The following is a 12,445-nucleotide window of genomic DNA, read 5'->3' as shown; positions in this document are numbered from 1 at the left end:
TGCAGCAAGCATTTAACTAGGTTCTGTGATTTCAAGGAGAATAATTAAAGACAAGATATCTGTATATTCTGCAGCTGCAGGGCCAAAAATTTAATTATTACTTAAAATTTAAATAACAATATGCCCCTAAAACCACTGACAACTTGATGCACATGTCAAACAATAAAAAATTCCAGCACCTATATTTGGGATCAGCTATTTCTCCCAGCACTACACAGGCAGGACAGGGGGTATTTTTTTTTTAAAGTGACCTGCACAAAACAACCACAACTACAACAACAACAACAACAAAACCCTGACCCATTTCAGGACTAGCATAATTGCAGATTGAAGCACAAGACAAAGATCCTAGAAGTAGCACTTCTGGACACACCAGAGAAGCACATGATTCAACTAAATTCAACACTGACTTTATTCTGCACCACTTCTAATTTTATTTTGTGCTGCTGCAGTTGAACTGCCTGTTGATCCCCTGAAAGCTGACTTAAATTAAGCTTTATAACATGGCTATCTTTATAATATATGGTGTGGTATAAGTTATGAAAGCACTCTACAACTGCTTAAAGCTAAAGTTTTTAAAGCATTCTGGCTTTCCTGAGTTGTGGAAACTCAGCATATGATGAAGAATTAACTAAAAGTGACACTAGTTTTTCTAAACTATAGTAGCAATTCCTACAACAGACTATGTGACAACACGGGAAGTTTTCTAAGTAAATGCTGCTGCACTCTGCAGATAACGTTACTGGAAATAATTTGCTGATGTCATTAAATTACCCTTTACTCAATTAACAAAAGCTTAAAGAAAACACTACAGTATGCAGCTATTCCAATAATGAAATATGACTGCAAAAGTGTGACTTTTCAACAAAATGTACTACAGAATAAAGATCAAAAATGTTAATGTAGTATGAAAGAGAACGTAGCATAGAAAACAATACTTACTACACCAAATGACACCTCCTGGTGTAATGGATCATGGGCTAAGAATTGAAGAGGAGTTGAGGGAGGCAACGTTGGTGGATGGGCTGAGGGAGGGTATGTAAAACCTCCTACAGGAAGATGTTCTCCAAGCAATTCTACGTCATTTTCTATTCTTTGAAGTGGCTACAAAAAAAAAACCAGAGATAGCCTTTGTTGAAATAATAGAGATGAAATTTTTCCCCAGTAAAGAACAGCAGTCCCAGCTGTACATTCTGTGCTGCCATGATCAATTTTATAGTAACTCTGTGATCAATTCCTAGGCCATTAACATGCCCCAAAAAAGCAAAGACAACACTACACATTTGATATAAATTCACCCTTCCCAGCTAGCCATGTTTATATACCAGGAATTTATGTGATATAGCAAATATAGGAGTGGCTGCAATTTCCTGTGTCCTGCATTTTTCAGGACAAATATTTGCTCTCCCTCTTGCCAGGCTGCTCTCACTGTATAGCTATGCGAGAGAAAAAATAAACAACCACAGACAAGAACTGAAATTGTGCCAGAAAAACTGAAAAGTGGAGAGGAATCACCGTGATTCCAGAAGATGAAACTGACAACGACATCCAGAAAGCAGATGCTTTTCTAGGAGGGTCATGCAAGCAGTCCTAACAAGCAGTCCTGAGGTTTCAGCAGCATGATATTCCAAGATTAGTTTTGTTGCTAGTCAAATCTATTACATGAGTCCAAAAGTGCCCAAGAAGCAACCAGGAATTCTCACTGTTTCATAAATACACCTTTCTGTTATTGATACTGAATTAAACAATTTCAAGAAATTCAGCTAAGAAAGCCACCTTGTGGAACAAAAGTAATATTCTGTTTTCTTGTTACACAGAACAAACAAGATATTCTTAAACCACTACAATATAGGTTTTCTGGCAGAGCTGAAAGCTGACAGGTAAACCTAGTTAAAAACCAAAGTAAGCAACTCAATCTAAAACCTGAGTCCATACATTTTCTAAAGCTAAGTCTTGTAAAGATTTCTACCACAAAACCCCCACTTTGCTAGGATAATGGAAACTCCCATCACTGTAATGAAGTGATTACAATCCTATCCACACTGGAGACATGGCATGAAGGGAGTCTCAGCAGTGTTTGCAATAATAAAGCTACATCCTATTTCTGTATTATAGAAATATCTATGTCTTCTACTCGCCAGGGCAAACAAATGGACAAGTACTCAGATAACCACATAGAAAGAGTGGTAGGCCAGAACTGAGTCCTCCCTAAATCCAAAACAGAGTCACATTTTCCCATGTTGCCATAGTCCGTTTCACTAAGCCAAATCTGCTTAAGCAACAACACCAGTAACTTTTAAAAGTGCAAAGAAAATTTCCTAGGGAAAGGACTGGTCATTTAAAAATTAATCAAGAAGTAATACTTCTTGTATTACTGTGTAAAAAAAGAAACATGTAATAAAAGCAACACTCTGTGCTCTTTTATCTGCTAAGCTTTTCTCTGAGACGCCTACTATGCTTACACAACCTTCTCTGGATTCTACTCTGCTTCCTGGGAAAAAAATACCTAATGCTAAAGGAAATTCCCATCTTTCTGAGAGAAGTAAAAACCTATGAAGGAACAGCACAGCAAATGATGAAATCTGATGTGAAACACTAAACTTCAGAAGTATTTTTTCATCTTCATACCAAGCGGTTACAATTTGAAAGAAAATCCTTGTTCCGTCAATCAGGTATCAGTACTATGTGCCCATCCAGCCCACCAGTTCTACTCTGAGTGTGGTAAGAAGCATTACTTACCGACCGTGACTGCTGTGCTTGGAAAGGAACAAATTGTCCTGGAGGAGGTAAGTGAGGAGGGTGGTGTGTAGAGATATGAGGAGGATGCAAAAGGAATGGGTCACTAGAAATGAGGGGTGGAAATGCTGCATATGGTACAGGTAGGTGCTGGACTGAGCACGCCTGAAGCATCTGAAATAAAATGAAAACAATACATTTTCGTATGAAAAACTTTCCCTACGCAATGTACCATAGTCTATTTATCAATTATGGAAAGATATAATTGTAACAGAACAGTTCTTTAGCCTTGTTGAAAAAGCCACCAAAATACACATAAACAGTAACTCATTCAAATACCCAAGGAACAGTGATTACTACAGAATAGGCTCTAGGAAGAAGCATAGTGTGACATTTGCTAAGTGCTCATGAGGTCACCAGGAGTCTGGATTTTCATTATTTCAGGATTAGACATGCTCCTAATGATGAGCAGATACAGTTATTCTAGTTAATTTTTGTTTTTCCCGCATATCATCATCAAAACAACATGCCAAAGCAACAGTCTTGCAATCACTTAAACTTTAGATGCAGCTGAGGGACCCAGCTGTCAGACTGTGCCTAAAGACCTCTGTTGCCTCATATACTATGAATAACTCATACAGTCTGCTCCATTTCGCACTTTTGGGTGAGTCCTATGCTCTAAAAGCAGGTCCCTAGGAACAGATACTACAGGAAATAGCTCTTTTTCTCTCCTCCTTTAAATTCCTGACACAAAAGCAACTTTGGGCACTAATGTTTGAACAATAAAATTATGAAGGCAACGCAGGGGAACAGGAATGTGCTTTGTAGCATTGTTCAGTTTTACTTCCATCTTTAAATACGGAGGAGAAAGGAACCTGCATTCTCTTTTTTGTTGTGCTTTGATCCAATATGAGACTGTCAGGTATTTCTTTTACAATTTTAACAATTACAGGAGCATTCAATTAAGATACTCATTATCAAATCTTGAAAAGAACAGTTACCCAGTTTTGATCTCTCACCTTTTTTTCTTATTAGTTTTTATTAGCATGCATTTACATATTGACTATAATAGCATAAAATGGTAAATTAATTAACTTAAAATTAGATTTCAGTAGTGGAGGTGAAACTACCATCTCAATTTGCTATGATCATGGCCAAACATAAACCTCCAAATGCATGAAAACACTAGTAGAATAATTTGATCCAACTACTATTTTTAATTTAAATTATGCTGACTATTCTTTTCCCTCAGTTACTATATAATTTTTCTAAAACAAATAATGTAAGCAAGTGTTTCTATGGTCATAATACATTTCTATTGTACTTTACTAAATTGAAAACTGTCCTCTGAAACAGCTGAAGATGAATTTGCAGGTAGAACATCTCACAGTCTGCTTCAAAACATGAGATTCTTATCATAGAATGACCTGGGTGGGAAGGCACCTTAAAAGATCATTTTGTTCCAAATTCCCTGCCATGGGCAGGGACACCTTTCACTAGACGAGGTTGTTCAGACCTTCATCCAACCTGGCCTTGAACACTTTCAGGGATGTGGAATACATCATCTTCCAGGGCAACTTGTTTCAGTGCCTCAGCACCCTCACAGTAAAGATTTATTTTTCCTATTATCCAATTTAAACCCACTCTTATTCAGCTTAAAGCCCCATCTTATTCTGTCACTACATGGTTTTGTAAAAAGTCTCTGTCCACCATTCTGGTAGGCTTCTTTCAAGTACTGGAATTAGGGTACCAAAGCCTTCTCTTTTCCAGGCTGAACAAACCTAGTTTTCTCAGCCTTTCATCATAGATGTGCTCCCTCCCTCTGATCATCTTGGTGTCCCTGTTCCAGACTCCCTCCAGCAGTTCCATGCCCTTCCTGTGCTGGGACCCCAGAGTTGGGTGCAGGGTTCCTGGTGGGTCTCAACAGAGCAGAGCAGAGGGGCAGAATCCCCTCCCTCTCCTGCTGCCCACGCTGCTTTGGATACAGCCCAGGACACATTTGGCTCTCTGGGCTGGGAGTGCCCATGGCTGGGTCATGTCCAGCCTCTCACCCACAGCACCCCCAAGTCCTTCTTACAGGGCTGCTCTGATCTGTTCATCCCCAGTCTGTGTTGGTATGACTCAGGTGCAGCCTTTGTTTACTTCATAGTTACACATGCAGTGAGAGAGACAAATATTGTTAAAATAAAATAATTGTTAAAATAAAAAAAGGAAACTGGGAAGTTCACAGATGAAGCTGGTGAGCAAGGTGACATGCTCAAGGGAGGGCATGGGCTACCTTTAAGATGTATTGTTATAGGCTGGAGAAACTGGCCAACAGGAGCTATTTAAAATTCAAAGACAAATGCAATGTCTGGCACTGGAAAAGAGTAACTCCATGGATCTGGACACTCTGAGACTAACCGGTTGAAGTCAGATTTGCAGAAAAAAAAGTGGGGTTGTAGTGGACATGTATACAATACCCATAGTGTACTTAGTCAAAAAGGCCTATGGCATGCTAGGTTGCATGGCTAAAAAGGCAACTGGCGAAACCAGTAAAGTGATTCTGCCCCTCCATTCAGAAACTGTGACATTAATCTCAAGTCTTGGGCCCAATTTTGGGCATCCCAGTGCCAGAGACAATGACAAGACAATGACCAGGTCTTGTTGAAAGTCATGATGAGCACTGACTTGGAGAAAACTGCAAAAAAAAAAATGCCAGCACTAGACTTGTTCTTCTTTAAAAACAGAAAACTAAGCAAAAACCTTACCCCTGGGTCTAACTACTTCCTGAGAGCAGACGGGAAGAATCCAAGTCCTCCTCAAGAAGCAAAGTCAAAGAGCACAAGGACCAACGGGACCAAGATGCAACAAAGAAAACTCAAGCAGACATACAGAGTAAATTCTTCATCACAAGGACAGACAAGGACTGGAGCAGAAGCTTAGAGGCATTGTGAAATCTCCATACTTGGAAGTTGGTACTGCAGCAGTGACCACCAGACAACCTCCAGGGCCCCCTGATAACTTAAAATTATTCTTCAGTTTTATTCTTTAACAGAAGAAAGACTTTAGTCTGCCTGCTGATGCTACGGAAATTTAACTGTTTATATTCACTTGTACTGTATCTATTCTCTCAACACAATTGATTAACTGTTGCATATTCAAAACAAAACCAAAGCTTTACTCCTGCAAGTATTAAAAGGACAACTGCATCGTTGAATTACAAAACATTTTATGATCTGCACAGATAATAAACCTATTCAAAGCATAGGGTAAGATTATTAGTAACTGTTGGATGGATTTTCCTAAGCCCCAATACAGTTTCATATTTTTTTTCTGTTGTTCCCTAGGACATGCTGCTTTTCACTTTGCTGAATCTACTATGTAAGTATTGTTCAAGCCTCTGGGTACTTATTCTGATATTGCTTTGTTCCACTAACTCATCACTAAACAGAAGAAAACGGCTGTCTCTCATGCTGCCTCAGGGATATGCACCACCTTATGTAACAGATGTTCACCAATTTGACAGGTCAGGGGAAAATGATTCTCACAAATATTCCAGACTACCTAGCAGCATGCTGCAGACCTTGTTGCCTCTCATGGGGATAAATGGCACCCAGGCATGATAAATGCGAATTACCCTTACTCTTCAAGGACCAACCTAAAGAAATACATGGGTCATATCAAGGGTTTTGTTTCAGTGTCACACAGACTTATTCATGTCACAGAATGCACCACAGGAAAAGCAAAGTTATGCACTGTTGGCAGAGACCAACATTTAACCAACATCAAAAGTGTTCACTAGATGCTGTATATAGTACTGTGTATGACATTATAGATTTTTACTGGAAAAATAGATTGAAGCTGGTGTAGTTAGAGAGACCCACTTACTGGGGGAGGCACACTGCAAACTGGAAGGTGCTGGCCACTGAAAACCACTGAGCACCCTGGGACCTGCTGCGTGCTGCAGGCTGGAATGTGCTGGCCTGTGCAAAGTGGTATCCCATGCGGAGCCACAGTTGTCACTGTGTATGAAACAGGAACTGTGCCCTGATGGATCTGCAACATAAGGAAAAGAAAATGGATTTAGTAACTTACTGCAAAGTCTTAACACTCTTGTATAGCACAGTAAGATAACAAGCTTTTACTTACAGATCAGAAAAATAACATATTCACAAAGAAAGAGTTAAAGGAGGCACATGGTTGTAATTTCCATTCATTAAAATGTTTTTATCAATGGAATGTTACTTATTGATCAGAATTTCTGGGCGAGAGGGATCTCTCAGCTTAACATGTCAAAACTTCAGTGGCACCTTTAGTCACTCAAAAGCACATCAGACTACTAAGCCTGCCTACCCTCTCTTCTCTCTCCAAGGTTAATTCTTATAAGAAGGTAGTAACTCCTACATAAAAGCTAATCTACAAGAAGTTCAGTAATTTTCTCTGTTCTGAAGCGACTGATAAAATATTAACTCAAGACACTTGTATCTTTATAACAACAAAATTGTTTTCCAGATTTTTTTTTCCAGATTTTTTCCAAAAAGACTCACCAAGTGAATCAAAAGATTCACTTCCAGGCCAGAATTTAAGCTAAATTCCTAATTTAAGTAACAGAACAGCTAGCTAGAAAGCTGAAAAAGTTAACATGACTAAGAGGCAGCAGACCATAACTATCCAGATTCATGTTAGGAAACCATGCAACACAATTTTCTAACTAGTGGCAATCCCTAAAAATTAATCACCAAACCAAGGTATTCTGGACCTAGAAACCACATGAGATGTTTGTTTAAAATTTTGTTGTTGGTTTTGTTCTGTTGGCTCTTTTAACACTGAGCAATCTTTTAACACTTTCATGCTCTAATAAAACTGAACAGGCTTAAGAGTCAGGTAGCACAGATTACAGTAATTTCACGATTATAAGTCGCACTGAGTATAAGCCACACTTCTGGGTGCCAGCAACTTTTCATTCTTTGTGCATATATAAGCCGCACCTGATTTTAAACCGCACGTTACATACAGAGTGTGATAAAAGGTATCTATTCTATCACCATCTGTTGAGGGTGGGGGCAGTGATTTTTATCTCCATGGCAGATATTCTACTAATGGGCCATCCATTGAAACCAGGCGGGGCATTGTTCTTTATCTTTTCACAACCCATCCTTCCTCCAGTGAGTCATTTTCTGCTAATGGCCATTGAGTCCCACTGTGTGACTGATAAAATTACTGCATCCCATTGGAAGTTGTTCCAGCCAGGGGAAAGAGCCCAACATTTCTTACCAAGATTAAAACAGAGGTTTTGGGACACTAAGGGAGCCCCTTTCTCCACTGGACTCCAGAGGAAAACCAGATTTCTCCACATCACCACTGGACCTCCGGAGGGAAACTGCACCTTCTGCAGGAGCACTGCTTTAACTGAATCACATCTGTCACTGCAAGAGGATTCAGTCACCGTTTAATGGGACTGCTACCAACACACTGCCTGACGGGGTGTCAGGTTGTACTCTGACTTTGTCAGGGTTTGGGGTTTGTTTCTTTGTGGTATTGTATTTCTATTTTAATTTCCCTAGAAAAGAACTGTTATTCCTAATTCCCATATTTTTGCCTGAAAGCCCCTTGATTTCAAAATTATAATAATTTGGAGGGAGGGGGTTTACATTCTCCATTTCAAAGAGAAGTTCTTGCCTTTCTCAGCAGACACCTGTTCTCCAAACTAAAACAGCAACTTTTTGTTCTTTGTCCATATATAAGCCGCACCTGATTATAAGCCGCACTTCAGGTTCACATCAAAATTTTAGACAAAATGGTGCAGTTTATAATCGTGAAATTACTGTAATTGAAACTAATTATTTCAAAGCTCTCTTTTATGTCACGTCACGATCAGCCCAAATAGAACCTTCTTATTTAAAATGGAAAAAGAACAGCTCTTCAGGAAAGTGAGAATAAGAGAAACCACCAAACTGGTGATGTAGAGCCAGATAGACCAAAATAGATCACTGAACACAGATTAAAATCTCAAATATCAATATTAGACAGAAACCAGTCTCAGAAAGACTGAATTTGAATCAGTTTTGGCTTTGCTACAAAAGGTGGCATAACTGCAATGCTGTATGTGATTCTGGAATGTTTATTGGTTACAATAATAATAAAAAATGACTTCTCAAAATGTCCCTGAATAGGAAAGTAGCACCATGGAAGACCTCAGTCAGTCTTGAAATACTGACATCTGATCATAGATGGTATTTGGCAGTGGGATGGAAAACTGTTCAGTCAGACTTGACACAAGCTTACAACATAAAGCAAGAACATTACCTGATCTCCAGCAGATCAGTTAAAAGTGGGAGCTCGTGAGAGTGCTAGAATGGCATTGACTTCCATCACTTTTACTTGGTCCCAAATGCAAATACTTCCCTGCTGAGAACTGCTCTGCACACATAGTACAACACACCAGGGCTATGCAACTGCACTGAGTGCAAACCTGCTTTTAAGCACAGATGTTATAGCAGCATTCTGTGCACATTCCGATGTGGACATCAGAATTCATGCCAGGTCTATTCACAACTATGTAGGAACTAGTGTACTTGTGCTGTGGCCTGTTAGTTTAGTAGCCAACAACAAAAGTTACCTCAACAGGACCACAGAATCATTTAGGTGAGAAAAAACCCCTAAGTTCATCAAGTCCAACCATTAACCTGGCACTGCCACCCCTAAATCACATCTGTAATTGCCAATCTGTGTGTCTTTTAAATACCTCCAGGCATGGTGACTCCACTACTTCCCTGGGCAGCTAGTTCCAATGGTTGACAATCCTTTCAGTAATTTTTCCTAATATCCAATCTAAAATACCCCTGTGCAATTTCTCTTTGTCCTGTCATTTGTTACTTGGGAAACCAATGCCCATCAGGTTACAACCTCCTTTCATGTAGTTTTAGAGATTGGTAAGGTCCTCCCAGAGCATCCTTTTCTCTAGGCTAAACACACGCAGCTTCCTCAGCCGCTCCTCATACAATTTGTGCTCCAGCCCCTTCACCAGTTCCATTGCTCTTCAAGGAGATGCTCCATCAACATTATGTCCTCCTTGTAGTGAGAGGTTCAAAACTTCTTTTACAGGTCCTCAGTTACAGAATTCTATACAAAGTGTTGTCACAGAGATGAATTATTTACTTTCTGGACTAACTACGTATATAATTTTTTGTATAATTAAAGAAGGAGTTGATTAGGCTTGGAGGGTTAATTTAGTTTTGTAATAAAACTACAATGAGTTCTGCTGCTATGTAGACAATCAATTATATGCATTGTGAATTCTACCACTAAATAATACATTTTAACTATTTAATGACCCCTATGTTGAGGTATTTAATGTGAAATAGAATACGTATTTAGTACGTGTCACAACACATCTCTATTATGAGAAACTAGTTACAAAAGCAAAATAATTGCATTTCAAAGGTTTGAGACAGACATAGAGAAATATGCCAATTCATGCACTGACAAATCTTTAAGTATGAATTTTTAAGTATCAATCTTCTTTATTAGAAGTGTGAACTTCTTGGGTATTTTTCACTGCCTACTGCAATGCTTCATACACGTAATACTCAACAAAAACCACCACCAGTGAGAAGTCAAACAGACTTTAGTGTTCTGTGACTTCAATTGTCAACTATGAGACGAGGTGAACTATTTGGTAGAGGAGAGGGATCCTGAAAATTGTGACAGGCGGCGACCTCTTTTATGGTCAGAGATCACTCACCTGCACAGTAAAGGATGGTCTAAGAGTTCTTATTTTGCAGGCAGGGCGCAGCAGGGCACAAAAGAAGACTCGAGAGCTGTTGTTCTGAGGTTTCCAAGGTTGTTTATTCCTCCTTATCTAAGGAATTTTCTGTCTACCTTACAGCAGTCCACTCTGCAACTCATCCAAGGCTGTTCTCCTGCCCTCCGGGGCAGGACTTATCTTTTATACCCTAATTTACGTCTACTTTATTTACAATTAATCACCAATACTTTATACCCACTTTACACCGAGCAGTTTTCCCTTCACCAATCCCGAGTTGGTATCCTGACCCAGAAGATGGATGCCATGAAGAAGAAGAAGAATTTCTTACTACGCCACAAATCCTCCATCTTGTGTCCAAAAACCCCCTAATGTAAACAATCTTTAAAACCTTATTTTTCTACCTTTTAACACATCAATTTACACTCTACTTATTTCTGTGACTCTGTAATTCTGTATATAAAGATGGTAATTTCTCCCAGGGACTTAGATCGAACTCACAGGGATTTCTGGCACCTTGCCAAGGCTTCTGAGCCCCCTGTACAGGCTCCAGGGAAGCCAGGGGAATATCCTGGGTTCCCACAGAAAATGGTGGGAAAAACTCCCCCAAACCAAACACCACATATTGAACAGCCTTCTGTTTGTGGTCTAAAAATTTTACCTGATCATGAATGTCAACCATCACTGCATTCTGCTGTGGTGGGTGAGCAGCTGGGTGCAACATACGAGGAGATACATTCGGTGGGCGAAAGGCTCGAGGCTCTTCTATTGCTTGCTGCTGTCCATAGGAGAGATGGTGATAGTTTTCATCCTGGCTAATAGAATTATGTCTAGACAAACGATCTCTCCTTGTTCTCTGACGTCGAACAGGAGGACTGGAAATGCATTAAAAAAATTAGAGGTTAGAAAAATGACACAAATCCTTCTTCATAACTAAAACCTCAAGAGAATCAAATATTAAGGAATTTTTTTAAGCTAGAAAATTTTACTAGAACAAGTTTATTAGACTGGAATAAAATTTTTGACTGACAGAACTGCTAGAGTTCTTACAAATGGCACTTTTTTCAGTATGGAAATGCTTAACAGAGCATAGCTTAATGCTGTTAGGAAAACCAAGAGAAGAACTCCTATGTATATATTACCTTATTAAAAAAATGACACTTTGATTGCCACCATAGTGCTCAAAAGACAAGACAGTAATCTTCACGACATTCCCATGCCTTTATTCTACCTAGGTGAAAATCCTTCATTAAATGATCACAGATTTCCCCAGGGTCTTTGTTTCAACCATGCCACAGAATGATTGTTTGCTTAGTGACAGCACACAAAGCAGTAGACTTCTTTGAAGAAATAAATTCATTTCTCAGCTTTCACATGTTCATGTGCATCCTAAAATTCTCTCCAGAAGATCCCAGGAAATTAGGATTGTGGTATTGTTTCTTTTTCAGAGTGGAGAACTTCTGTTAGTTCTCCAGATAGATTTAGACCAGAGCATATACCTCATTTGATCAACTGATCTACGGGTGTAGGATTTGATTTTATGTTCGTATATAATTCTGTGTATGTTCTGAGCAGAGCTGCAACTACTTTGAACCAAAACTTCTAGACATCAGAGACCACTGGCTCAGGTTCAGCACTCAGAAAATGATGAACACAGATGTGATAAACTCATTATGACAGGTATTGAACAAGTCACTTCTCATTTATTTGGAAGGGGAAAGCACTGAAAAGCACAAAATTATCTTGCTGTACTTTCAGCACATGCCTTCCAATCTCCACAACACACAAAACTTACAGGTCCCAGAAGCAACAGCAAATTAAAGCTACATGGGGTGAAATGGTTTCCCATTTATGAAACAGGATAAAAGACCCAGTGAAGAGACAAAAAAGATCTGTGATCATTATTAGAACATGTCCTCTCCAACACTGCATGGAACAGTACTTCTGCTATTACCCAATAAA

General features: G+C 39.2%; 1 protein-coding gene across 4 annotated transcripts in view; it reads right to left on the bottom strand.

The window, feature by feature from the left end:
- The window catches only part of RNF38 (ring finger protein 38), a 110,737-nt gene that overhangs the window by 14,111 nt on the left and 84,181 nt on the right, over positions 1-12,445 (bottom strand). For all 4 annotated transcript variants that reach the window (XM_033084888.2, XM_033084889.2, XM_033084891.2 and 1 more), the window contains 4 exons: positions 11,145-11,358; positions 6,607-6,774; positions 2,740-2,910; positions 943-1,104 (listed from right to left, as the gene is read on the bottom strand). In XM_033084888.2, the coding sequence (XP_032940779.1) occupies positions 943-1,104; positions 2,740-2,910; positions 6,607-6,774; positions 11,145-11,358 (715 nt within the window). The remainder of the gene's footprint in view (positions 1-942; positions 1,105-2,739; positions 2,911-6,606; positions 6,775-11,144; positions 11,359-12,445) is intronic.

This window comes from Catharus ustulatus, chromosome Z (genome assembly GCF_009819885.2).
Source record: "Catharus ustulatus isolate bCatUst1 chromosome Z, bCatUst1.pri.v2, whole genome shotgun sequence".
Classification (NCBI taxonomy): Eukaryota; Metazoa; Chordata; class Aves; order Passeriformes; family Turdidae; genus Catharus; species Catharus ustulatus.
The sequence above is the reverse complement of the archived record's forward strand: the minus strand, read 5'-3'. Positions and strand labels throughout refer to the sequence as shown.